Source organism: Mustela putorius, unplaced genomic scaffold, assembly GCF_011764305.1.
Source record: "Mustela putorius furo isolate JIRA1106 unplaced genomic scaffold, ASM1176430v1.1 tig00000056_pilon_pilon_pilon, whole genome shotgun sequence".
Classification (NCBI taxonomy): domain Eukaryota; kingdom Metazoa; phylum Chordata; class Mammalia; order Carnivora; family Mustelidae; genus Mustela; species Mustela putorius.
The window spans coordinates 8,515,058-8,541,209 of NW_025421263.1; the positions used below are offsets into that span (position 1 = coordinate 8,515,058).

The 26,152-nt window shown below is 37.3% G+C and overlaps 1 protein-coding gene across 11 annotated transcripts in view; it reads left to right on the plus strand.

Annotated features, from left to right (window-relative positions):
• RAPGEF2 (Rap guanine nucleotide exchange factor 2) overlaps positions 1–26,152 on the plus strand; it is a 239,962-nt gene that overhangs the window by 75,950 nt on the left and 137,860 nt on the right. For all 11 annotated transcript variants that reach the window (XM_013048272.2, XM_013048270.2, XM_013048273.2 and 8 more), the window contains exons 3-4: positions 5,545–5,601; positions 20,813–20,896. In XM_013048272.2, coding sequence (XP_012903726.2) covers positions 5,545–5,601; positions 20,813–20,896 — 141 coding nt within the window. The remainder of the gene's footprint in view (positions 1–5,544; positions 5,602–20,812; positions 20,897–26,152) is intronic.

Genomic DNA, 26,152 nt, shown 5'->3' on the forward strand with positions numbered 1-26,152 from the left:
AGGGGTAAACTGAAGCTGATACCCTAAGAGATCTATGAAAGTTTGTAACTGCTTTGGGATGGTGGGGCATGAGTGTACCTGTATTTTATCAACACTTGCTACAGAAACATCTTTTGTCTTATCCAGTGAGCCAGGGCCTTGTATTTTGTTTTTGTTGACTGCTCATCCTTGACTTGTTAGGTGAGAAAGCAATTCTGGTGCAGCGGACTGCAAAGTAGAAAAAGACTGAGAAGTTAACATTAGATCATCAGTGTCATGAAACAGACAGACCAACTGCCTCTGGAATTGCCTAGTGACTTAGGTCACTGGCGCCAAGCTATGGCAAGTCTTGGGGCTCTATAAATACCCCGTGGTAGGATGAGGAATGTCTGTTCTTACCAGGTCAAAGCGGATTGCACTTGGCTTTCTGGGGCTATGGGAATACTGAGAAAGGTGCTAACCAGGTCTAACACATAATAATATGTACCTAGAACTTGCCCAATTCAAGTCAACAAGTGACATGATGTTGGGCACAATTGCATGAAGAGGGGGTACTACCTTATTTAGTTCTCTGTAATCCACAGTCATTCTCCACATTCCATTTGGTTTCTTCATATGCCAGATGAGACTGTTATATAGACCATGAGTTGATCATATAATGCTCACATTGGCTAGTTCCTTAATCATGCCTGTGATTACTTCATGGCTTCCTGGGAGGTGATATGGTTTAATTGCCATCATCCTCTGTGGGACAAGTAGTATTTATTATAGCTGTCCATTTTGTATCTCTTCTTATTTGTTTGACCAAGTGCACCCTCAATTTGAATTCCCCTACAGTAGTCTGTAATGTTAGTCCTGAGAGGACATCCATTCCTAGAATATATTTGGGCATTGGGGTTATATTGACTGAATGGGGCTTTGGGGAGAGCTGTCCTGTCTGCACTTGCTGTAGTCTGCTTCATTTAGACGATACCACCCCCCGTCATCATCGATGGCAGAGATGGACCTTTGAAAGTAGTTATTTCCATAAAGGACAGTAAATTTGGCACCAGTTTCAACCAGAGCCAAAACACTCTGTTTCTATTAGACCAATATATGGTAAGTTCTACATGTGACAGACATGTGGCTCCAGTCCCCAGACACCCAGGTGACAGCAGCTTGAATCAGCAGTCCCTGTCCTTTGCTTCTTCCCTCGTTCATAGAGAAAGCGCCCATCATCCTCCCTCTGAGGGTGCCTTTTGTAAATTGCTATTCAGGTTTTTAATTTCTGCCAGAGCCCAACAAGGACTGCTTTGGATTATTTGTCTGCTTTCTCAAGGCGGGAGGCCGGGGGGGTGGAGTGGGGTAGGTGGTGGAGGTCTGTGCTGCCCTACCTCTTACTACATCTGGCAACAGGTAACATGCATAGCCCTTTTCTTTGTTTCCTTCTGTTGTGAGTCCCTTTCCTTCATTCCTGCCTTTCTGATACCTCTTTTTCTGACCTTTTCTGTTTCCCTCAGATCTGTGGTAGCCCGCTCAGCCCATGATACAGGCTTGCTACCCCATTAGTGGGTCAAGATGCACATGAGTGCCCCCTACCAATGATTGGGGGCAGACTGTGCCACCATATTTTTAATATTGATGGCAAACAGTTCCTTATCGAGACCTCTGTGATGTTCATCATAGACAGCTCTCGTAGGATGTGCTGGAGCTCTTCCATAGTCTCCCTTCATAAAGGGAGGTCAGCACACCTGCCCCCGTTAGGCCAAGCTAATTTACAGTGCCATACCACCCAGGAGAGTAAAGGGTAATATAGCCTTCACTGAGGATGCCTTGGGGATACCACCTTAAAGCAGGGTGTGTTGTAACGAATGCCATCTTGGACATTCCCGACCAAAAGCAAACTGCCTTCTGTGCCCGTGTTCCATATACTGAGCAACCATAGCACCATGGATTCCCTTCATTTGTGTCTGAATTTATCTTCCAATTCTACCAGTTTGGCAGGTATATACCAGTTTGTGGTTTGTGCTGGTGGTTAGGCATGGGCAGGTTCCAGGGTTCCACACTATGGGCATGGATGCTCTGCTTTCATTTTGGCTAGTAACAAGAGGCTGAGCCAAGAGAATGGGAATTTTTATGGACTCAGTCCCATTAGTCTCTTCCTCAGTAGAACTCTTAGTTGGCTTCCACAATAGCCATAAGAACTCCTTTGCCAGGGCAGGTTACCACCCTTCAGTTAGGTCATTCTGTGTGCCAGAGTTATTAATTTTAACATTTTGTTTCCTCAAGCCAATTATCAAGTTCTCTGCAGTGTCATTTATGTTAATCTAGAAATCCTCTCTAAAGGCAGTTTCTCCTTACTTTCTTCAAGGCTGTCACACAGATGGGAGGGGTCATCCAACTATGGCAGCTGAACATTGATCCTTTTCTTAGTCACATTTATCTTGGTCAAAATTTCCTTTAGACCCTTTGGTATTTTCAGGGGTATTCCTGTACTCATGTGGTAGGCTTACCCAATCAAGGATAGTGGCTATAGTGCTCCACATATATGTGGATGGCCAACCTCGGATTTCCCTTGCAAATTTCCCTGTTCCATTTCCCACATGTTGGTGCTCATGTGTACCCCCCGGACCCCCAACCCCGGCTTCCTGGCTGGCTCACCACTTGTGTAGTCCATACTTCCAACAGACTCTAAGCCATTGGTGGATGATTGTCCTGTGAGGCCAAAGAAATGACCTGGAGACAGCCAGTGAGATAGGTTTATTGGGGGAACTTATTACAGGGAGTCCTGAAGTGTCAGCCTAGACACAAAGTATCTGTTGCAGAGATCTACATGCAGCACCCTTGTATTCTATAGCAACCAGCTTAGCAACTCTCTGAGCCCATCCCCTTCCTGCATGGCCAGTATTCCAAAGAACTCAAGGCCTGCCATCCAGACACTCTTTGTTACAAAGGAGATGCTTCATCCCCCAGTGCCCTGACCTTGAATGCTGAACATTTTCTTCTCTACATTCTGCTTGGTGGGAATATAGAGGGAGGACAGAATATCTGTAGTCCCAGGATCGTGATTAGTGGGAGCATTTAGGGTGTGTTTGTACAAATAAGCCTTCCAGCACTTACCATACACGTAAGAACAGGTGCTGGAGTGCTCTGACTTTGTAGTCAAAGGAGGTAACATTTGAGTCAGGGCAGCTATGCAGAAATCTCCACAGTGTAGTGATGCCCCACATACTCTGCCATGGGAATAGGCTTTGTGCATGAAGGCACCAAGGATAAGGAGTTTGGATTTATTCTGTAGGTAGCGGAAATCAAGAGCAGAAGTACAAGGTGATCTGACTTAATGTTTAGAAAGATTTCTCTAGAAGTCATGTGGAGAATGGACAATAGGTATACAAATGTAGAAGCTATTGTCTACATTTGTAGACTTGGTCAATTTGAGAGGATATTTTGGAAACAGGTGTTGGCAGAGAGATGGGATATGAAGAAAAGGGAGGAGTCAAGGAGTCAAGGGTCAAGACTCTCAAGATTTTTCGCCTAAACAATTGGGTACTACTGATTGTAGGAAAGCAAATTCTTGGGAAGGAAATTTAAGATCTGTTTTGGACATTTTGTACATAAAACCACTGTTACACAGCCAATGGCTACGTTGAGTAGCCTTTAGATGAATTTATATCATGGTTAGAGACTAGGTGTGGGGCATTGTTTGGAAAGTCATCCCTTTATAGGTTAAATTTAAAATCACAAACTGGATGAGATTACATGGTGCAGAGGAGAAGAGGTTGACAGGAACTGATAACATTTAGAAGATAGGTAGAGGAATGGAATGGGGGAGAATCCAAAGGAGACAGGAAAAATGACTAAGAAGTTAAGAAGAAAACCAGAAGACTGAAGACAGGAAGCCTTGAGATGATGATGTAAGGAAAAACGGAGTCAGCAAATACTGCTGAGAAGTGGAATTAAGATAAGGACAGAAAGGATTTAGATAACATAGAGGATGCTAATAACGTTTAGAGCCTTTCTTTGGAGTTTCAGGGAGCAAATGATGGAGAAGTGCTAAGAGGGTGAGGAAATGGAGAGAGAATAATATATATGCAGTCAAAGGAGTACCTGTCACGGGAAAAGCAAAATGTGAATAATAGTTGGATGAAGATGTGTGGTCAAAAGAGGTGTCCCCCTGCCCCACACAACAGTTGATGCTAAGACGTGTTAATTTAGTAAAGGAAGTGACTTAGGAGAGAGGTAGAAATAGATGGTGATGTGGGGAAGGAGGTAAACCTGAAGGAATGTGGGGTCTCCTGTAGAAGGAATGAGATTCAGTGAAGAGGTTGGGGCAAGGATCCTTCGTTCATTCTAATGGGAAACAATACTATGTAATTTAAGACCAAGTATTTTTAGACCATTAATTGTGACTCTTTCTTTTTTTTTTTTTTTAATTTAAACTTTATTTTATTTTTTCAAAGTTCCAAGATGCATTGTTTATTCATCATACCCAGTGCTCCATGCAATATGTACCCTCCTTAATACCCAACACCAGGCTCACCCAACAACTCTTACCTTTTCTTATGAATTGGTGTGATTCAGTCTCTGTGTTAATGATGTGTTTTCAAGGTTTGATGCTGCCCCTTGGAGTTAGTGACATTGAGTTGGAATGTTTCATATAAGGGATTGAGAGGACCTCTGAAATAGAGTGGTAGTAGGAAGAACAAGGAAAAAGAATATCTAAGAGAGTTGTGGTTTTCAAGTGAAAAATCAAGAGTGTGATGTTAATTGGATTTAGCAAACAGGAAAAATGGATGTGGGTTGATCAGTTTCACAAATTGGAAGACCACTAACCTCAGTGACCAAAATGAAGGTGCTGTTGAAATAATTACTGGTATAGCCAATTTTTTTATTTGCTAGTTCCTTCAAAAGAAGGAATAGTTATTTTCTTTTTTGCATTTCTGTGTTTTATGGAAATATTACTTGGGCTTAATATAATAGGATGCTTCTTGAAGATGCTGTTCTTGAGGCAGTTTTGAATATTTAAACATTTATGCATGTTTTCCATAATTTTTTCCTGAGGGATGAATCAGCCAAAATAACGAGTCTTTAAGTTGTAAAACCTCCATTTAGTCATTAGTCATAAATATACTGAGTTAATAAAAGCCTACTTTTGTCTGAAATTACATACTGGTAAGTAGCATTAACATGAATGACGTTACCATTTTTTAAATTAATAGGTTCTCCCTTTTAATTTTTAGGTTCTTTTCTCATTTTCTGCTTACTTCGGAGAACATTAATTTGTCCACATGTCATTTACAAAGTGTAAAACACATACTATTTTGTTCCTTATAAAATAAACATGGCAGAATTGACATCTAAAGAAATGTTTTTTTTCTAGCATCTCTATATCAGTTTTATTTTATTATATTTTGTTAATGTGGGTACCAAAAATATTTATCTTGAGGCTAATAAATGATTGTGGCAATCCATATAAAGTAATCTTAACTTTCTAGGCTACAAGGCTCTTTCATCTTTTTAACCTAATAGAATGTTTTCTCATGACATATGTTGAACTCATGTCTCTGTTTTGTTTTGTTTTTACAGGTTAATGTGTGAGACTGTGAGATATGAAAGACATGAAGCAAATGAAGTTTTATACTAGTAGGTGTTTTCTTTCTCTTTGTACAGTGTATACTGCAATAACTAAATAATTTCTTAAAGTTTCACAAAAGTATTAGTAACAGCTAGGTCAGTCTTACCTTAATATTGCATTAACTTATTTTTTGTAATTTAGAAATGTAGAACATTTCAACTATTACCTGCCATAAAGTAAAAATTTACCATCATTTGCTGCTAAGTTCCCATCTATAGCTATATATCTCTCACTTGTGGTTCAGAGATATTATTTAATATTACGGATATTTTGACATTTTTATCATTGTGAAATAAGAAACAGTGTGGTCTTTCCAACAGAACAAAATACATGTTCCCATAACCACATCAAGTGAGATTTAATGATAGCATAAGTGTCATATTTTAGTTTGTAACCTTTTCAGAAATAGGAAAATAAGCTGTGCACATCTCTTTGGGCTTATTTTGTTCTATAAATAATACTGATATTTCTTTCAAGATGTGTAACATATTTTTTGAAACAATTAAAATAATTTTCTTAAGAATGTGATAAACATATAGCAGGTAAATATATTAGGACATATAAACTGGTTTATTGCACATACTATTTTATTAATGTTTGCCATGATTGGCTGTTGTTCTGTTGACTTTCCATTTTTCAAAGCACTATTAAATAAATAATTACTACTTTCCATGCATATTATAGGGAGTATTTATTGGAATAAATGAAATACAGCTTCTCCCCCTTAGGGAGGCTGTAATTACAATCTCTTGAAGGAGGTAGAAATAGAATAAAAGGAAAACAACAACAACAACAAAAAATAACCAACCAGAGGAACTGAGAAAATGGATAGGTACTAAGGGCTGAAGAAGTGCAAGGGAAGCCCTGAAGGGAATGGGGAGAGTCTTAGAGAAGTGGCCCTTTTAACTAGGTTTCAAAAGTATATCTGGTGGTCTAGAGAGACTTTCTTGGCAGAAGGAAGAGTAAATATGGGAACACAGAGAGGGAAAAGGCCTGATCTGATGTTCTGAATGCTGTGGCAAGTTTAGGACCACTGACATGTGGGTGGGCATCAAGATAACAAATTGAGAAGAGTCAGGCCACAGTCATAATTTGCTTGTAAATGTGTTGTTAAAAATAACCAGTTGTGATTCTTTAGGCAATTGGAAATGAGTTTTTTCCCTTCTAAATAACATTTTATTATGGAAAATTGTAAATGTTCACAATATTAAAGACAGCAGTATAACGGACCCCCATGTATGTATCATCCAACATTGTTAACTGATGGCCAATTATGCTTCATCTCTTACTCCCCCTCTCCCACCTCCAGCTGGATTATTTATAAGTAAATCCTGACATAACAATTCATCCATATCAATTTTGGTATGTATCTTTATCTTTAAAAGATAAAGACTTAAAAAAAAAAAACCTAACCACAATACTATCATCAAACCTAAAAAAAAATTATTCTTTAATATTATGATAACATTCAAAAATCTCTTTGTCTCAAAAAATCTTTTTTTTTTCTTTTTTTTATAGTTTATTTATTGGTTGGTGTTTTTCTTACATCTGTTTTAATCTGTAGCCATGTGGCCAGTTTTTAAGCAGCAAAATGATATGACCAAATGCCTCCCCATCCTTCCCCTCAAAGATGATACCTGTGTCTCTCTGAAAATACAGAGGTGGATTAGATTGAGTGGCTGGGCAGGGAGATTAGTGAGGAGACAATTGAAGTAGTAAAGCTTGGACTGAGGCTAACTGAAGGAATTGGGGGGGGGTCAGGGATAGGTGATCTGATCTGATCTAGGATGATTCTTAGGTTATAATGTAGGAAACTATGACATCTAGAGATTGTTTAACAGGCATTTGTAAATATCTAGTCTAGAAATTAAAAGAATGTATATCAAGTATAGAATAATAGTAAGTAACCAGGATGTATTTGTTAATGGGAAAACTAACAAGAGGCAAATGCCTTTAACGTATTTTATTCTTGAAGAAATTAAGATATAAATATTTTAGAATATTTGTTTCTTTTAGGAGTAATTAGAAGCTATCAGTGGAATGGGATGTACAAATGTCAGGGTTGGAAATTTCTGAGGAATATTAGTAATATTTATTGAAGCAGTCTAGTGGCAGGAAGTGTCAACTCTATTCCTTTATTGTCACGCACCCGCCACCCCACCACCCAAAAACGTGGTTTTGGTAGTATTGATGATGAGGTCATAGCAGACATTGAACAAGGACTTCCTATCTCCCACATAGTCTAATAAGTGCTTTTACATGCATTAACTTCTTATAGTTTGCCTTTTGGGGTAGATGTTATTATCACCCTAGTTTTACACATGAAGGAGCTCAGGCTTTTATGGGCTAAAGAACTTGGAACTTGCCAAGGTCTCATCGTTGAAAGTGGAATCTGGATTTGAGCCTAGACCTGGTGATTCTGTCACCTTAGCTGTTACCACTCACCAGCTTTTACTGGCCATTGTCATGCCATGGTAAGAAATGGCACAATGAGAAATGCTAGTGCTTGTGTGTGAGTCAGTATGAGCACATCATCTCTCCCTGTTGCCGGGTTTCCCCGGGGTGGTGGAAACCCACCATCCATTCTGCCTCTATTATCTCGAGTCCCTAGCAGTGATTACTTATTATTCATTTAAACTGAAGGTAATTTACAGTGTCTTTAAATATACCTGAGTTGTTTTTTTTTTTTTTAAGTCAGTTTAGACAGTGAATGTGAATTATGCTGATAATGCAAAGCCATGTTTTAGATAATCTTAAATAGATTGCATTTAGGCTAGAATTTGTATATAAAGTTGATTGTAGCAGTTGCTCATATTTGACTAGTTAGAGTAAGGTGACAGCATTAGTAACAATGAAAAGTCTGTGCATATCATGATTTCCTAAGACCAAAAATTCAGAGACTAATTGTAGATCACTTAATCAGATCCCTAGTAGTTGGCCAATCTTATGATGAAGCATAATTAGAACGTTTTCTGCTGTGATCTTTGAATAGACATGTTTCTGCTGTTAGCAATTCAAGTAAATGCAGTTTGGAGAATTAAAGAACATTTGTATTTGTGGTACATATAAGTCTATGATAACTTAATACTATCCCTCTTTGGGGAACCTGTTGTTATTAACTCATGAGGGAAATGACTTGTCTGTTCTTGTTCTCCCTCAAGCTTTAAGAATGTAGTGTAGCCAGAATATCAAAGACTTTGAGACTTTGGTTTTATGACCCAGTGATGAGTATTTTCTTTTTCTTATTCTGTTTGTGTGTTGGTAACTTCTAAGTCTATGGTTTTAATAATTTCACCAGGTAAATATGGTATTCTTTTGATCCAACTGTGTACCTCTTTTTTCTCATCTATAAAATGGGAACAATAATAATAGTACCTACTCTGTAGTGTTGGTGTGAGAACAATATCAGTACTGTGTATAAAGTATGTAGAGGGCGTCTGGGTGGCTCAGTGGGTTAAGCTGCTGCTTTCGGCTCAGGTCATGATCTCGGGGTCCTGGGATCGAGTCCTGCATCGGGCTCTCTGCTCAGCAGGGAGCCTGCTTCCATCTCTCTCTCTCTCTCTCTCTACCTGCCTCTCCATCTACTTGTGATCTCTCTCTATCAAATAAATAAATAAAATCTTTAAAAAAAAAAAGTATGTAGAGCATTGCATATACAGTAAGTGCATAAAAATTTTAGCTGCTTCTCAGGGAGTCTGCTGAGATTATCTCCCTCTGTCCCTCTCCTCACCTACTCCCCTCCCCCTAAAATAAAAAAAAGAAATCTTCAAAAAAAAAGTTAGTTGCTACTGTCATTGTTGTCATCAGTGTTTTCATAATTTGCGTTTTGGTCTCCCAATTTTTTAGTTGCTTTAGACTTTCGTTAGGAAAGCATTATGGTAGTAATGTCTAACTGCCAAGGTGTTATTGTTTTAGCATAAACCAACCGGATGACAGAAATGCGTTTTAAATTGTATCGAGATTAGGGGGAGAATTGTGGTTCAGATGAAATTGAACTTTAAAAAATTTAGAACTGACCATTTACATTCTAGTATTTTTCTGTACTAGGAAGATCAAATTAGTTGAACTTTATACAGTGGATGAGAATATCAGGTGATTTCTGCCTTCCTTTCATTTGTTATCTGCTATATTTTATCTATATTTTGCTCACTTGGGAAATAGAGTTGGATAATATAAATTCCTAAGCTGATGGACTTTAATTTAGAGATATTTTACTTAAAGAATTTAATTCCGGAAATGAGATAAACAATGTGTCCTGTCAGCGTTAGTTTTTCTTTAGTGGCCAACCATCCTTGTTTTAATTTATAGATACATTTAAAGTGCTAAAAGCCTTTGGATCAGAAATTCAACCATTACAGCTTTTCATAAGTGTACACACACATCACATATCTACAGTATAAATATGTGTAACTCTATCTCTGTGCTCATTTTCCACATATATGTCTGCCTGAATCCTTTAGTTTCCAAAAGAGTTTCCATAGCATTTTGTGAAGGAGTTTCTTTCCTTATTGCAGGAGAGAAAGAAATTGTTTCAAAAAAGAAAAGAAAAGCTTCATTGAGGCCTATTGAGTCTCTTCAAGTATTTTGATTTAAATCTGTAAATGTGCAATTTAGAACCTCAAGCCTCAGCTCAGCCCTTATTGCTTGTAGCGGGTCTTTTCATTTGTTGACTTGTTTCCTGTTTTTATAGCAGCTATCCTGAATTGTTACTTCTCTAGAAGGCCACCAAGCACTCCCACTCCTTGTCAAGGGATTTTGCTTCAGGCTTCACTTTCTGTTCTCAAATGCCCAATTTGTCTGGCTGCTGGTGCCTCCTGTTTCTCCCATCCCTCCAGGGGAAAGAAAGGTCCATTTCCCTGCCCAGGGTGGTTATTGCTCTTTTCTCCTGTGCTGCTGACCTCTCCTCCCGCCCCCATCCCTACATACTCTAAATGTCTCAGTCTCTGCTATCCATAAGAATGTTCTTCTTTGACTCTTTGGCACATATCCAATTACTGTCCTACTTTTTCCTTTCTGATGTAGCCAACCATTTATTTTATTTTACATTACCCATCGATTATTTAGGTTGCATTACTCCCCACTTTAAAAAACAAACCAACCCTAAAAAACCCCCCAATATTTCACATCTCCTTTCTTTCCTAGCAACATATAATCACAATTTTTAAGTATCTTTCTTGGCCATGTTTCCATAATTTTGCTATACTTGTATGTGTGTATGAAGAAAATGGTGAAACCTAAGATTTTCATTTATACAAAGGAATGATATTTTTAAAGAATTAGCCTGTGCATAGAATTGTAGTACAAGGATGTTTGGCCACCAAGCTTGGCATGTTGTGAGGTACTCATGTGCCCTATGAGAATTCAAATACACACCCCTGTGTGTGTGTATGTATGCACACCAACATATGGACTTACTTAGAAAGATTGTTTTATGTACATATGGTAATACTTGAGGGCTTCTTAGCAATATTGGTATTTTAATATTTACTAGTAGTCTTTCAATAAAAATGTTTTGTTTTTGTGGTGAATGGAAGAGTAAATAACTTTCAAAACTGTATTTAATTTTAAACTCTGTCAGGGCAAGGACTGTGGTTTACATTTGCCATGCCTAGTACAGAAATTTGCATTAATCTGTTTTTTTTTTTTAATTTATTTCAAAGGAAGATACTTCTTTTCTAGATCAGCCAATAAAGACCTTCCTTATGGTCTCATTTTGTAATAAAAGAGCTGACTGCATATTTGATGTGAAATTCTTTGTGTCAATTTTCTCTGAAACTCATTAGTGTATAAAGACCTCTGAACTCTCAAAAAAAGCTATTTGAGAAAATATACAGTTGGTAAATAAGGCTTCCTGCTTTCTGATAAGTACGGGTTAATAGTGCTGTAAATCGTTAGGCAGTATTATTGCACTTACTCCAAGACCTTGTTTAGTGGGTTGGGCAGATCTGGCTTTGGATTTAACTCCATTTCAGGATTTCTACAATTCTCTTTAATTTATGAGCACCAGTTTTCTCTAGTCGAGGAACAGGTTTGTTGTGGGAAAAAAAACAACAACAACAACAAAAACAACTGCAATGTGTAAGTCTAAAAGACATAGCTTTGTAATTAATTTCATGACCCATTGGTAGTTTTCAAAACCATTAATTTTTCAGATTTGGCTGGTCTTTTAAATTTAATAAATTGTTTCTTGAGCCCTCCAAAATACCCCTCCACCCTTAATGTAGCTGAGTGACAGATATATTGTAATAAATATGTAATCCACATTGAATTTTTTTCTTTCATTAAAAAAAAGTGTTTTGAGTAACTTCAAGGCTACCAAGGCATCACTCCTTCATTTCATTTTTTAAATGAATTTTATGTTTAAGAATGATTCCATTTATGAGCCTATAGGATTTCTGGCTTTATTCTTCAAAGTTTATAGTGTTCATTTTGCTGGTTAAGTAAATTATAATTTTTAAAAAATGGATGCCTACTATATTCCTTATATTTTCAAAATACCTTAATATTTTTATCAGTTTTCAGAGTTCTTCTGATTCTGTTTACTTTTTCATGGTTCTAAGCTTCTATAATTGAGCACTTTGAGTAGAGAATAAGGATTTTCTGAAAAACTTAATGTTGTAAGGTGCTTTTTTTCCTTCAAGGTTTTTATTTATAAAAGTGAAATGACTTCCTTATAATTTAGAACTCTTAGGAAATAGAATACAAAGTTACCCTCTATTTTTTAAATGTTTTTGTAAGTATGGGAATTTATGTATTTATATATTATTAAATATTATGAAGTATGATTTTATGACAAAATAATGCTTCTCGATAAGTTAAGAATATGAGTGCCAAGCAGTTGTAACTCTTGGTAGAGCTCTAAAATATATGTTATATTTTGTGCCTTAATAAAAATGGTGTGGGTTCATTTTTCTTTGACCCAATATTGTTAAGGTCACTTATAATGCTGTGTTGCATTAATTTATTTGGTGAGCTTACTTTGTGTCATTGGCCATACAAAAATAAATCATACGTATTTTGTCTTTCAGCTTACAGTCCCATCAGAAGAGCAAAAACCAAAAACAAGTTATGATTAAACTTTTTGCTAAATTCAGTAATAAAAGTCATGTAATGTATTTGAAAAAGATTAAAATTATTGTGTATCTGAAAAGCCATCTGTATATTGGAAGGTGGCCATTGTTTGAATTTCTTTTTTTAAGCCATGGAACACTTTGTTCAAGGGAAATCCTATTTAGCTCAATAGCAGTAGCTATTATGGTTAGAGGAGGGTTGGACTGTCCCAAGGGGCTCGCAAGTGCATATTGAAAACTTCTGAGGTGAACTGACTGCCTGACCCCTGTAAAAGAACAGAGAATAATTTGCTGTAAATAAGTAAAGTCATTTTCTTGTTAGTTTTTGGCGTAATCCTGTATTTTGAGAGTATAAGTCTAAGTCCATCAAAACAGTATAATGGCAGCATAGGTAAGCAGCAGTGAGGGCCTGAACTTCAGCAGACGGCTTCAATTGAAAGTCTTGGGGGTTGGGAGGTGCAAAAGGAATGTGACGATAGGTTGGGGAGCAGGAGAAACAAGTGGGAAGATTTTCTGTTTTCTGGTTTTATCCTCTGGTTGGATGCTGCTGCTCAGTGGATATAGGAGAAGAAACAGGTGTTTTTCTAGTTTGGGCCACTCTGTGGCTGGCCCTCTGAGACTCCTTGTTAGTTGTTTGTACTTAGTTATCGGAACTTTTGTTAGTCTTCATTTTTTAGCCCCCTCTCTGATATTTTACCACAGATGTGGAGCCAGTCGCCCACATAATAAAGGTGGTAAGAATCCTGTCTCTGCATCTCTTGGATGCCAGCAGCTTTGGTGTTTGATTGTGGTATAACATCCTTTCTAAAATATTCAAAAAATGGATGTTTGGTGTTTGAGGTCTTGGTTGTACCTAGCCTCTCTGTGATTGCCATGTACCACCTCTTCCCTGAATGGTCTTCTTAACCACTATTTGTGCATACTTTACTGATGCTTGCCTGAATGGGTGGCCATCCTTATTCCCCATGATTTTCATGTTTTGTTAATGCTGCCAGTAGAAAGCACTGTGGAAGTTCTTCTACACTCCCCTGGATCACTTCTGACTTGTGCTAGTGCCGTATTGTACTCGATCTGCTATAATGGGGGGTGCACTTTTTGTAGCGCTCATGCCCTCCTCATACCTAATTTTGTAGGTCATCTGGGAAAGCACTACTTTCTGGTCCCAAATTGTTTGGGTTTTGCAAGGGTACCATTCTTAACCAGTATTTAAGTTTCTATTTGTTGCCACCACCCCTCCCGGCTAGATGTCTGTTTTGAACTGAATATTGAATCAGACAAGTATCTTTGCACACAGCTGCTTGCCCCCTCCTGCCACTCCTGTTTTATTACAAGTCTTTCTTCTCTGTTTTCCTTGCCTTCATTGCCATAAGCAGCTCTTTTGGGTGATTGGGCTCCACAAAACCCCATTAAATTTTCATATTGTTATTAACAACTGAATAAAGTAGTCTCTTCATGTTATTTTTTTGCTAATAGCCATCTTTGCTGAGTTAGTTTTCTTTTGATGCTGATGATGGTTCTTTCAACCGCCTTGTCAACTTTGATTTGATCACTTGTATTAGCTTCCTGCTTTATTAAATATGGAATGTGGAGCAGCACACACAGCTCTTTCACGTGGAGATATCGCCACCGTGTGGACCTACAGGATATTGCTAAGGAAGTTCTTTCAGCCTGGCTTCATTCCTCTAGTTACTAGTAAATTAAAACTTACATCTTTGACTTTCACTTTATTTTTTGCAGGGGATTGGAGGGGGTGGGGCATGAGTACAGGGGGAAAGAGAGGGACAAGCCAACTCCGTGCTGAACGCAGGGCCCACTCCCTGCTCATCCAGATTTCGTGACCCTATGATCATGACCTGAGAGGAAACCAAGAGTCTGACGCTTAACCGACTGAGCCACCCAGGCGCCCCTGACTTTCACTTTAATACCACATCTGAGCTGGTGTCTATTAAATTATTAATTAATTCATTAAGAATATAGCTGAGTGCTGGTCAAGCATTGTATAGTGTATGTATTGGGGGTACTGGTGAGTGAGAGGAGTTTAAAAACTAATGGGGGAAGACTCCTAAAATAAATATTCTGATACTGGCAGCTGCTTAATACGGGCATGTACAAAATGCTCTGTGAACTCAGGAGGAGAGTGACTCACTTTATTTCAAAGCTACTAAAACGCTTCTCAGAGGAAGTGGTGATTAACCTGGAATTCAAAGGATGAGTAATGAGTTTACTCGATAAAAGGTACTGTTTAGAAGCTGGAACAGCACATTTGTTCAAAGGCCCTGAGGAATTGGTGGAAAAAAAGTGTAGTGTGGCTGAACTGGGTGAAGTTTGCTGTATAGGATATTCGGGATTAGGAGCAGAAAGTACAATTGTAGGTTGGACCTTTTGGAAAGGGTCATGATAGGAGAAAAGAGACGAAGAGAACTCGTATTTTTTTGTGTACTTATTATACAAGGCACTGCATAGATACTGTTTTGTTAAATCTGTGAAAAAGGTATCGACATCTCCATTTTACAGTGGAGAAACTAGAGTCTTAGAATTTAACTTCACCAGGATCATATGGCTGGGGGGAAAGAACAGATGTTCCCAAGGCTTTGCACTTTGCAGAGCAATAGATTGCTTCCCTCACGTGTTATGCTAAGAGGTTTGGACTATCTGTTGTTAGGGAACGGTGGGTTATGAGCAGAAGCATGCCATGGTCTGCTCTACCTGAACAAATAGTAGCTGAAATGGTGCCCAGTTTCCACCTGGTACAGCACACAGTTCCTGTCTAAAAGGAGGTTCAAGTAGTTGGAGGAGGATACTTAGATACCTCAGGACTAAGAATTCAATAGAGAAAAGTATAAAATAGAATGAAATTAGGTGAGATAAGTATTTTGGAATTTGGAAAATGGTGAGTGAGAATGTTTTAATTAAGAAATAGGATTTGGGGGCGCCTGGGTCGCTCAGTGGGTTAAAGCCTCTGCCTTTGGCTCAGGTAGTGATCCCAGGGTCCTGGGATCGAGCCCCGCATCGGGCTCTCTGCTCAGCGGGGAACCTGCTTCCTCCTCCCTCTCTGCCTGCTTCTCTGCCTTCTCTGATCTCTGTCTGTCAAATAAAATAAATAAAATCTTAAAAAAAAAAAGAAATAGGATTTGAAAGGGGAGGTGAACCATGAGAGACTATGGACTCTTAAAAAAACAATCTGAGGGGTTTGAATTGGCGGGTGGGTGGGAGGTTGGGGTACCAGGTGGTGGGTATTATAGAGGGCACGGATTGCATGGAGCACTGGGTGTGGTGAAAAAATGATGAATACTGTTATGCTGAAAATAAATAAAAAATAAATTAAAAATAAAGAAATAGGATTTGAGCCATTTCTTTCAGGTACAGTGTGATTAAGAAGGTAGAGAAAGGCAAACATCTTGGAAAAATTGGCAGAGATGGGAAGGAAAGACAGGAAAGCAGCCAGTCAGCAGTGGTGGGTTTGTATTGAGGAGTAGAAGGCAGTAAGGTGGGGGAAAGAATGGCACCAGATTTCATGCTTACCTCTTCCCCATTATGCTAAGTCTGTACTTGCCATTTTGGTTTAGCCTTGGTTCTTAAAGGGCATCATTCACTTTTTATTACTTCAGAGTCCTTCTAACTAATTATACTGGGAGTGAATCGATCATTTTGTAATGGTCTGTTTTTATTTTATAGTTTTTGTTTTGTTTTGTTTGGGTTCATTTTCTCGCCATTGGTGAGATTAAAAAAAAAAAAGGCTCTCAGAGTATCTTGTCATACATCTAGGCTTTTGTGGCTTTCGTTTTATAGATGCAGAATGGGCTGTATTGGCATCAAATCAGTTGTCTGTTACAGTTCTTAGTTCAGTCTAAAAAATTATTTTTGTACATGTCCAGTTTGGCTAATCAGAGAAACCTGTAACGTACTACTTTGCTATATGTCCCTCTTTAATCTTGAGGTTTCTCTCTTCTCCCCATTGCTGGTGATGTTAAAACGTAGGTTATTTGGAGATGCTCGATCAGGTTTATTCTAAGATTCAGCCTTTCCCCTTAGCTCATAATTTTAGTCCTTAACTCATATTTTTAAAGCATAAAACAATTATTTGAGGAAAAAATTAAGATAACACTGGTGAATACAACACCTGCAACATATTTGCGTAGATAGTGGTAAGAGTTGTACTTTTTTCCCTTGCTGTTTGTTGTTGTTGAGGCTTAATACTGAGACAGTTTTTCTAAAGGTTTTTCCCAAAGTTGACAATCTCCATACATAAGAATCTCCTGGGATATTTGTTTAAAAGGTGCTGTGATTTATTTCCCACCTAACAGTTACAGCCTGTGGGTTTGGGTGGAATAAGTAGAGCCTGGGAGCATATATTCTTACTTCATATCCCAGGTGATTCATATGCGTATTAAAACTTGAGAACCTCTGGACAAAATAAATCCCAGCATTAGTCCCGCATAACTGTTATTGTTGTAGTCAGTCTTCTGTTAGCTAACTTCATTGCTAGTGTGTCTGTAAGCGAGGTCGCGGATTCAGTTTGCTTACCCTTTTAAGTGTAGAAAAGTTTAAGGCTGTTGCTGCTAACCTCTTCATGTTTTCTTTTGAAAAAACATCATCACTTTGTATGTGTAAAATGCTATAAAACCTCTCGGGTAATGACAGCTGCACTGTGGGAAAGGAGTATTTGCAGACTTTGAAGAGAAGCAGGATACATCCCATTCTGAAACATTGCCTGCCTGAGGCATAATTATAGATGATTTCTAACAAAGTCAGGAGAATTTTCTGGATGATTAAGACTATGTAAAACAGATTTTATGGTGGCATCTCACAGCAAGGAATTTTTGGAACACAAACCAACATGAGTTCTTGGGGGCGGAAGGGGATGGGTGGGAAGAGAAGATGGGAGGGATTTTCTAGCTTACAGCTATTTCCAAAGACATGGTAAAATAAAATTCACTGTTTTTGTTTTCTTAGTTCTGATGTGCTTTTATAAAACCTGAATCTTTAAAAAAGAGACAACTCAAAGAAATTGCAGTGGTTGTATTTGGCATTTGGTGTAGTGTAAATGCTTCCCAAATTCAATAAGTGTTTGTTAATTGAATGATCATCCTCTGCCAATTCTTGCGGAAGCAAATATAGTTCTTGTGAGTTAACATTTGAATTTTTTGGAAAAGGTAGTAGAAACAGCGCATCTATTAGGGAAACAAAATTATAGTAAGTGGAAAAGTTTGGGTGTATCAATTTCTTTATCTCTTAAGTTTTTTCTAGAAGAATCACCTCTAATTATAGGGTAATGAATGGGCATTCAGGGAGTCAGAATATATGGCTAGAAAAACAATGAATGTTTGTTATATTCTCTGTCACATTTAATCTAGACCATGGTGTATCATAAAAAGCTTTACAATAATTATTACTTACATTTAATGAACATTGTTCATTTAATCCTTACAGTTGCTCTAGTAACTTGCCTAAGGCCACATAGTTAATAAGCAGTGATCTACCTTAACTTCCTGTTTTTCTAGATTTCATTTCTCTTGACCAACCTTTTGGTGATAAAGGGAGCATTGTAAGAGCAGATTAAGTTTACATAATAATTCGTTTTTTTTTCTTTTCATTTCAATGTTTTATTACTTGTTTTTAAATTTTTTTAAAGCTATGCTTGCAATTCAGAGAACACACTTTCACTTGACATAAATTAGAATTTAATAATAATGCTGTCACCATATGCTAAGAAAGAAAGTTTTTCCCCCCAAAACTAGGTAAATGACTGTATTGCAAAAGCTAATGATTAAAATCTGGAGAGAAAAGGATATGAGTTATTTCCAAAGTATAGTACTTTGCATTTTCATTTGAGAAATCATTTAATGTTTATGGTTTCATTGGAGTTAAACTCTGTTTGACACTATTGTTCCTATACATGATCATGAGGCCTTGCCATTGAGGACTAAGTAGTTGTGATATTAGATAAGACTGGATTTCGGGGAAACAATGATCAACTGTTGATTTGTTTAGAAGCAGATAGCAAAATGAAAATGATTACATGATAGGGATTGGTGTTTTAAATAACTATTCAGAATTGGAAATAGAATTTATTGTCCTTTAAAAACTTTTGGGATCTATTCACACCTTGCACCGACTCCCCAAAAAGGAGAAAACTTGGTGGCGGGGGGATTGAAGACTCCTTGCAACGCACATGTGATTCGTTGTGATGTGAGACAAGTGTAGTATGCAGCTTCCTTGAACTCTTAACTGCAATGGGATAGGCTCTGTACTTCCGTCTAGCCCTTCCGTTGGTTAGCATGTAAATACGCTGGTGAGACTGGAAGCTGCCAGCTGAGAATATGACGTGATTGTTGTGGGTTGGGGCTGACTAAGCCACATAATAGAAAGAGCCTGAGTTCTCCATACCATGGAACTGTCATATCAGCCCTGGGCCTTTGTGCTAAGGCTGTTATTATGTGTGTGAGAGAGAAATGAACTCCCTCCTGGTTAAGCCATTACTATGTTTAGCTTTTTGGTTTTTTTTTTTTTTTTTTTTTTCATAGTAGCTAAGCCTTTATTTTAACTTGTAAGTTTGGTGCACTTGACTGGATAAAATAACTTAAACACGGCAAAAAGCACAAAGGCTAAAGCACGAAACTGCAGGAAAAAACTATTCACAGTATGTGTTTTTAAAAAGGTTAATTTTTATCAAGTATTTCTAGATTAGAAAAAGTCCCCCAATTTAATAGAATGTTGGTTAAAGGTAGTAAACTGATTTCACAGGAAAAGATACAACTCATGAAAATAAGAAAAAAGATGCTCTTGTAATAATAAGAAAAAGAAATGAAAAAAAAAAAGGCACTAAGATCTCATTTTCATAAACAGATGAAAAGATTGATAAAAGGCCTGAATGGCAGAATTACTTATGACTCCCAGTGGCTTACCCCTCACCTACTGTGCAGCAGCCACACCACACTGTCCCCCTCGCTCGGGCCATGTCAGCCTTTGCAGTAACACTGGATCCTCCTCACCCTTTGCCTGGAATGCTGGTTTTTTAGGAACCCAGTAGGCTGTCAGCTCCTTTGCCCAAATGTGCTCTTCTCAGTGAGACTTGCCTTGCCCAGCCATTTGGAACTATAACACCCACCCTCCCATTTTCCTTAAACTATAGTAATTTCTTCCCCCAGAGCACTGATTTGTCATTTACCATTTCATTGTTTTTCTTGTTTATTATCTGTATTGTCCCACCAGAATATAAGCTCCATAAGTGAAGGGACTTTTTGTTGTTGGTGGGGGTGTTCCCTGAAGTGTCCTAAGCACCTAGAATAGCCCTCCTCATAAAATTGTGAAACATTTGTTAAACTGATATATCAAACTATACTATATATTAGTAAAGCTGTGTGGAAGTATACAGGTAACTTGCTGAGTACCTGCGGAGGACAGTCTGATACTCATCAGAATTACAGTGTACGTGCCCTTTGACCCAACAGTTGCACTTCTGGTTACCAGTTATAGTCAGTAATGTATGCACAGGGGTCACTCATTGCACTTTTGATTTATTATTTTTAAATAATTGCAAATGATTAAAAACAACAGAAATGACTGTCACCGGGGTTGCTTAAAGCAAATATGGCACATCCACAAGAAAGCTGTACTCTCATAAAAAGATCTCTAAGAGCGCAAAGATCTCTCTAGAGTGTGCTGTCTTTCCATAAAAAGAAAGAAAAGACAGTAGAAGGAATAAGAATATATGTCCATTTTTCTGTGCATACATATAAAAAAATCTGAAAGAATATCCAGAAAGTGTGGTAGAAAAATGTGGGAGCGTGGTAGACTGGAGAAAAGGTTTTGAAGACCGAGTTTCACTGTTTACTATTCTATATTTTGATTTTTGAAGAAGGGAAGTGTTTTCAGTCAAAAAAATTAAAAGATAAAACTCAGGATGGTAGGTGCAATAGGTCTAAGGAATATTTAAAACATTTAAATATACTGATAAGTATCTTTAGCTTATTTGGGGGGATAAAAGATGATTTAAAAAATGAAATGGTGTTTTTATGTACTTGTTTTATGCTATTTCATCATTTTTTATGATTCTGAAAGGAAAATGGGTACTATACTTTGTACTATGTTTGCTTTGATTTTGTTGTTGTCATAGATAATCATCTGATTTTGTTATCTTTTTTTCCAGTCCTGATGATATTGGGACCTGCTGGTATATCCTTCTATCTGGTTCCGTGTTCATTAAGGAATCCATGTTTCTTCCAAGAAGCAGGTACTGTATAAATATTATGTAACAGATTATCCATGAAGCTTGAAATCCTTTTGCAGAATTGAGTTCTTTTGCGGAATTCTTGTCTTCCGGTTTCCTCTTCTGCTGACACAAAGCAAGGTAGTACCTTGGGGCATTGATCTTTAAGAAAGGACTATTTTACGTTTAATCACTATTCCAATCTCTTTAACCAAGAAATAGAAAAAAAGATGTGCTGGTTACATGTCCATTTGTTATAAACAGGAATATACTGTCAGGCTGGTTTAGGGCACATTTGTTCATCTCTGCCTCTGTAACAAGCAGTCTCATAAACATCTGAAGGGAAGTAAAGAAAGTTCACTGAGACCACATGGGACCAGAAATAGAAAGCCAGGGACTGTCGTCAACTTTTCTGCTTCTCAGGACCATATGGTCCCTCATTCTTGCATTTCTCTGTGGACTGACTTCCTGCTTTCTAAGGCTGTTAATGCCTTTCTTCCTGTGATTTTGATTTGGATATGCTGACTATTGATTTATGACTTTATGTTCTGAATGATTATGTCATTTGATGGTAGTGCCTATATCTTTTCTTTGGACTCTTTAGTCTACATTCTCATTGGCTGGGCTTGGAACAGATGCATACCTAGTTCCAATCAGCTATGACCAAAGAGGGTTAGGACTTACCTGTTACACATGTGGCCGCCTATGTTTAAGTTCGCTGATTGAGCGTGTCAGCCACTAAGTTTTACTCATTATTTTTTACCCCAGTTGTCTTTTGTTCACAATTGAATATTTTTATTTTGACTAAAGTGTTTAAAATTTTAACTGATTAAGGGTTCCCTGGGTAGCTCAGTCGGTTAAGCCTCGGTCTCTTGATTTTGGCTCAGGTCATGATCAAGGTTGTGGGATGGAGCCCCACATTGGGCTCAGCCTGCTTGGGATTCTCTCCCTGCCTCTCCCCTCCGCCTTGTGTGCCCATGCACACACACTATCTTTTAAAAAAATAAATAAAATAAATAAATAAATAAAAAGAATAAATATATTTATTTAAATTTACTAAATAAATATTTAAATAGGCAAAACTGATTAAAGCATAATGACCATCTACCCTTCTGTAACCTAACTCTCTCACAAAAATATTAAAGTATATTCTTGAATAATTCTGAATGGGTCAGAGGAGATGTTAGGAATGTATTTTAAAGATATGAACAGGGGCACCTGGGTGGCTCAGTGGGTTAAAAGCCTCTGCCTTCGGCTCAGGTCATGATCCCAGGGTCCTGCGATTGAGCCCCGCGTCGGGCTCTCTGCTCTGCGGGGAGCCTGCTTCCTCCCCTCTCTCTCTCTGCCTACTTGTGATTTCTCTCTCTCTGTCAAATAAATAATAAATAAAATCTTAAAAAAAAAAGATATGAACAAACTTTTATAAAATGTCAGAGTCAGTGGGACAGGGAGAGATTATACAGGCCTGGGTGTGGTACTAGAAGGTGTTGGGATGGCCTTTGCAGGCCAGAATGTAGTGAACAAGTGCCAGAGGCTCATTGCAGCTACTGAAAAACAATCTCTGGTGCAATTCCCAGGCCTCTTTGCCCTTCTTCTCTGAGAGCTGATCTGTAGGCCTTACTCTCTTTGGAAAATCGCCCCATGAGGGAGAGAGGCTCTGTTGCCTTTGTGTGTTGTTCTTATAGTAGGCAGTAGTTAAAGTAATGGTGATAGCGTTGGTGGTGGCAGTAGTAGTAATACAATGATGACAGAAAAATAGCTAAGGTTTTGATAGTGCTTTCTGTTTACTAGGCCACCATTTTAAATCCTAAATACGTGTGTGTATGTGTGTGTGTGAGAAATCATTTAATATTGCAGCTACCCTTTGAGGTAAGTATAATTATCATCTGCATTTCATGACTGATGAAACTGGCAGGAGAAGATGGCGGGTGGTTGTACCTCCTAGAATTGTGCCTAGAAAGCCTGTAGTGTCCCTGTGAACCAGCTCCTGTAATTGTAGGAATTCTGTTTTCCAGAGGAATGGCAAATTGAGTAACAGTACTCTTCTCCTTCAAATATAGGACCTTCATTTTGGTCCCTTTTTGGAGACTTTGAAGAATGTATAGGCAAACAATAATTAAACATTGTTATATTTTTAAAATTATGTATAATTTTAATGTAAAAAGTAATAATAATTACTGTATAAATTAACAAAGATGAAGAGAAGGAAAAAGTCACTTATAATCTCCTATACAAGATAATCATTCTGTAATATTCTAGTGTTTTCCTAGCTAGTCTTAAATGTATGCATTCTGCATACTTAAGAGCATACTTAAACAATTTAATATCTTGTTTATTTCAATTAAAGACTATGTGCACCCATATATGTTGCCTTATAATACTAAAAACTCTAAAAGGCTTACACTTTATGCATATTGATGTCTGTTTAATTGTTCAGTTATTTGAACATTCCATAGTTAAGTTAATAAATATAAAGGTACATTTTTGATACTTTTTGTTATAAATATTGCTTTAATGGCTGTCATTTGAAATTAACTTATCTTAAAAGACAACAGAGGTTAGTGACTTCATTATTTTGATGGAAGGTCTGTTGTGTAAACTGAATCTATAGACTGAGGTCCTAGAAGAGTGAAGGAGCCTGTGATGATCTTTTTTGACTACCAGCCATAATTAACTAGTCAAGTAACAGCTTGTTCTAACTGCTGGAGAGGGAACCTAGTGTTCAGAAAACTGCTGTTCTAGAAGAAAGAGGACTTGCAGTTCAGACCTATTTTATGAACACATTGGACCCTATGTCCAATTATTTAAAAAGATGACATAAGTAACTCTTTCTCTGGCTGGATGTCAAATGCTTGCAAGTCAGTACTTTAACGGGATGAAGGAAGGAATGGTGTTTCAGTCTGAATGACAACTAGTACTATATATAGGCTGTTTCTTCATGTTGCACCTGTGACATTTGCTCTAAGTTGTTTGTTTCCTTTGGTGATGTTGCCTTAGGAATAGTGCCAATACTGTTTTAATAAGGGGTCTCTGCTGGTGCTATGCTAAAGGTTGACATTAGTGATTCATATATATTTCTTTCTGCAGAGAATGTTGAGGTTTGATTAGAGGATAATATGGGTGGACGTGTTAGTAGCAGTCTAATTTATAAAACAACTAGTGCACAGATGATTCTCCTTGCTTATTGTATTTTTATCATGTTAGCCAGGAAATTGTTTATTCGTATATATAATAAGTAACCAGCTCATTTGCTTAAAAGCTTCAACTCCTGTTGACAGCTAATTCAGCCTAAACAGTTACTTTTGAATCAAAGTACTTTGAAAAATATTTTTATATTTTTAACTAATTCTTACGGAATTGCTTTGACACCTGATATCATCAAGTGAGAAGGATGATATATGTTGCAAAAAGTTTGTCATTTGACTTCCAGATTTCATTTGCTTTATTAAATTCCTCAGTTGACATTTAGGTCAGCATTTTATGGTTTTAAAAAAGAAATTTTGTTTTTTTTTTAGATAAAGTTAATTGCGGTTGCATACCTTTACTGTGATTGTTAAAACATGGATTTTTCTGTGATAAGAATTACAACATTTATGGAGTCTATTAATTCCTTTGAGACTATCAGTGACAACTTACTCACTCTTTCCTATTCCAAGCAATTTAAGTGATGTAAATGTTTTTATGAGTTTTATTATAAATCTATTAGAAATGCATCACTTTTTGAAACACTGATATTTGTACAGGTGGCCGTAATGTCATTTATAATGTTGTTACATAAAATGTTGCCCTAAGATAGGGCTTAATTGTTATTTGGAGTAAAATTTATAGTCTTGAAGCAATGTACGATTTATAGTAATGTTTTTCTTAAAATCTTATTTGAAATAAATTCAGTTTCTTTCATCAGAAAGATGGTGAGCAGGGTAATTTAGGAATGCAGCAAAGGAATTCTCATTCTCATTTAGTAAAATGTCGGAGGGGACATTTGTTACAGATGAATATAGAAGCAGTGTAAACTGGATGTGTTTTCCAGTCCTATAAGCAAAGTGCGGCAGTCACTAGGTCATACAGGTGGTGTCCACGGTAATAGTAAGTTGATCTGTTAAGACAGTGACAGGCAGAGGGTGGGGAAATATTTTGAGGAAGGAATTTTTCCCCCTTAATTTTTTCAAAGGCATTGTTTTTGCAGTAACAGTGAGGCTGGAAAGCAGTAGATGAAAATTGTCTTATATAAAGTTGCAGGTTTAGAAGTGGGTTTTTTTTTTTTTTTGGTAATTTTGATTATTCTGCATAATGGGAAGAAAGATATTAATAGTGCTCAGGGGTGCCTGGGTGGCTCAGTGGGTTAAAGCCTCTGCCTTCGGCTCAGGTCATGATCTCAGGGTCCTGGGATTGAGCCCCGCATCGGGCTCTTTGCTTAGCGGGGAGCCTGCTTCCTCCTCTCTCTCTGCCTGCCTGTCTGACTGCTTATGATCTCTGTCTATCAAATAAAAAAAAAAATAAAATCTTTAAAAAAGGATATTAAAAATGCTCATTGTTCTATTGTCATCTAAATCAGTATATTTATGGAACTTTAATAGAAATTATCATATACTTCAAATTTTCTCACTTTTAAAATTGTCCCATCCTATGAATGCTGAGACCTATTTTGTAGCAAAGTCATAATTTAATAACTTGGGTTAATATGTTGTGTTTTGGCTGCTGGCTTCTTTGAAAGGCTGAGAATTTTAATGCAGGTATTAAAGATAGACTGTGCTTCTAAACTTTCACTTGCTCTTTGGATTGTTAGTAAAGAAGACATTAACTCACAGCATTGGAATCTTTTTCTAGTAATTTATCAATCATTTTACATTTGTTTGCAAAAAACAATGCTAGATATTTAAACATTATTGTTATAAAACTCTCCTTTGGGTTTACATTGATCACAATCTTGGGGGAAAAATGTCACTTTATTTAAGTGTTGAACATGATTTTCTCAATAGAATCAATTTTATCATAGGAGCCTTCAAGGAAGGACCTTTTAATAGAAATGATCATGCATACCATATTTAAGCATAAATACTATTTTTATTGCTCTGATAGGTAAAAACTTTCTATATTTTTTATATACAGAGTAGTTAGTAAAAAAAATCTCTTCACTTTGTATCAGCAGCTATAAGTTTGAAGGAAAAGCTAAGCCCAAGGTAACCATAGTCTAGAAACTTTGAAGATGCCAAGAAATGGGTTGTAATAAAAACTGGGAGCCAGAGGAATTGGGGAGAGAGGGGTGGAGCCTTCCGATAC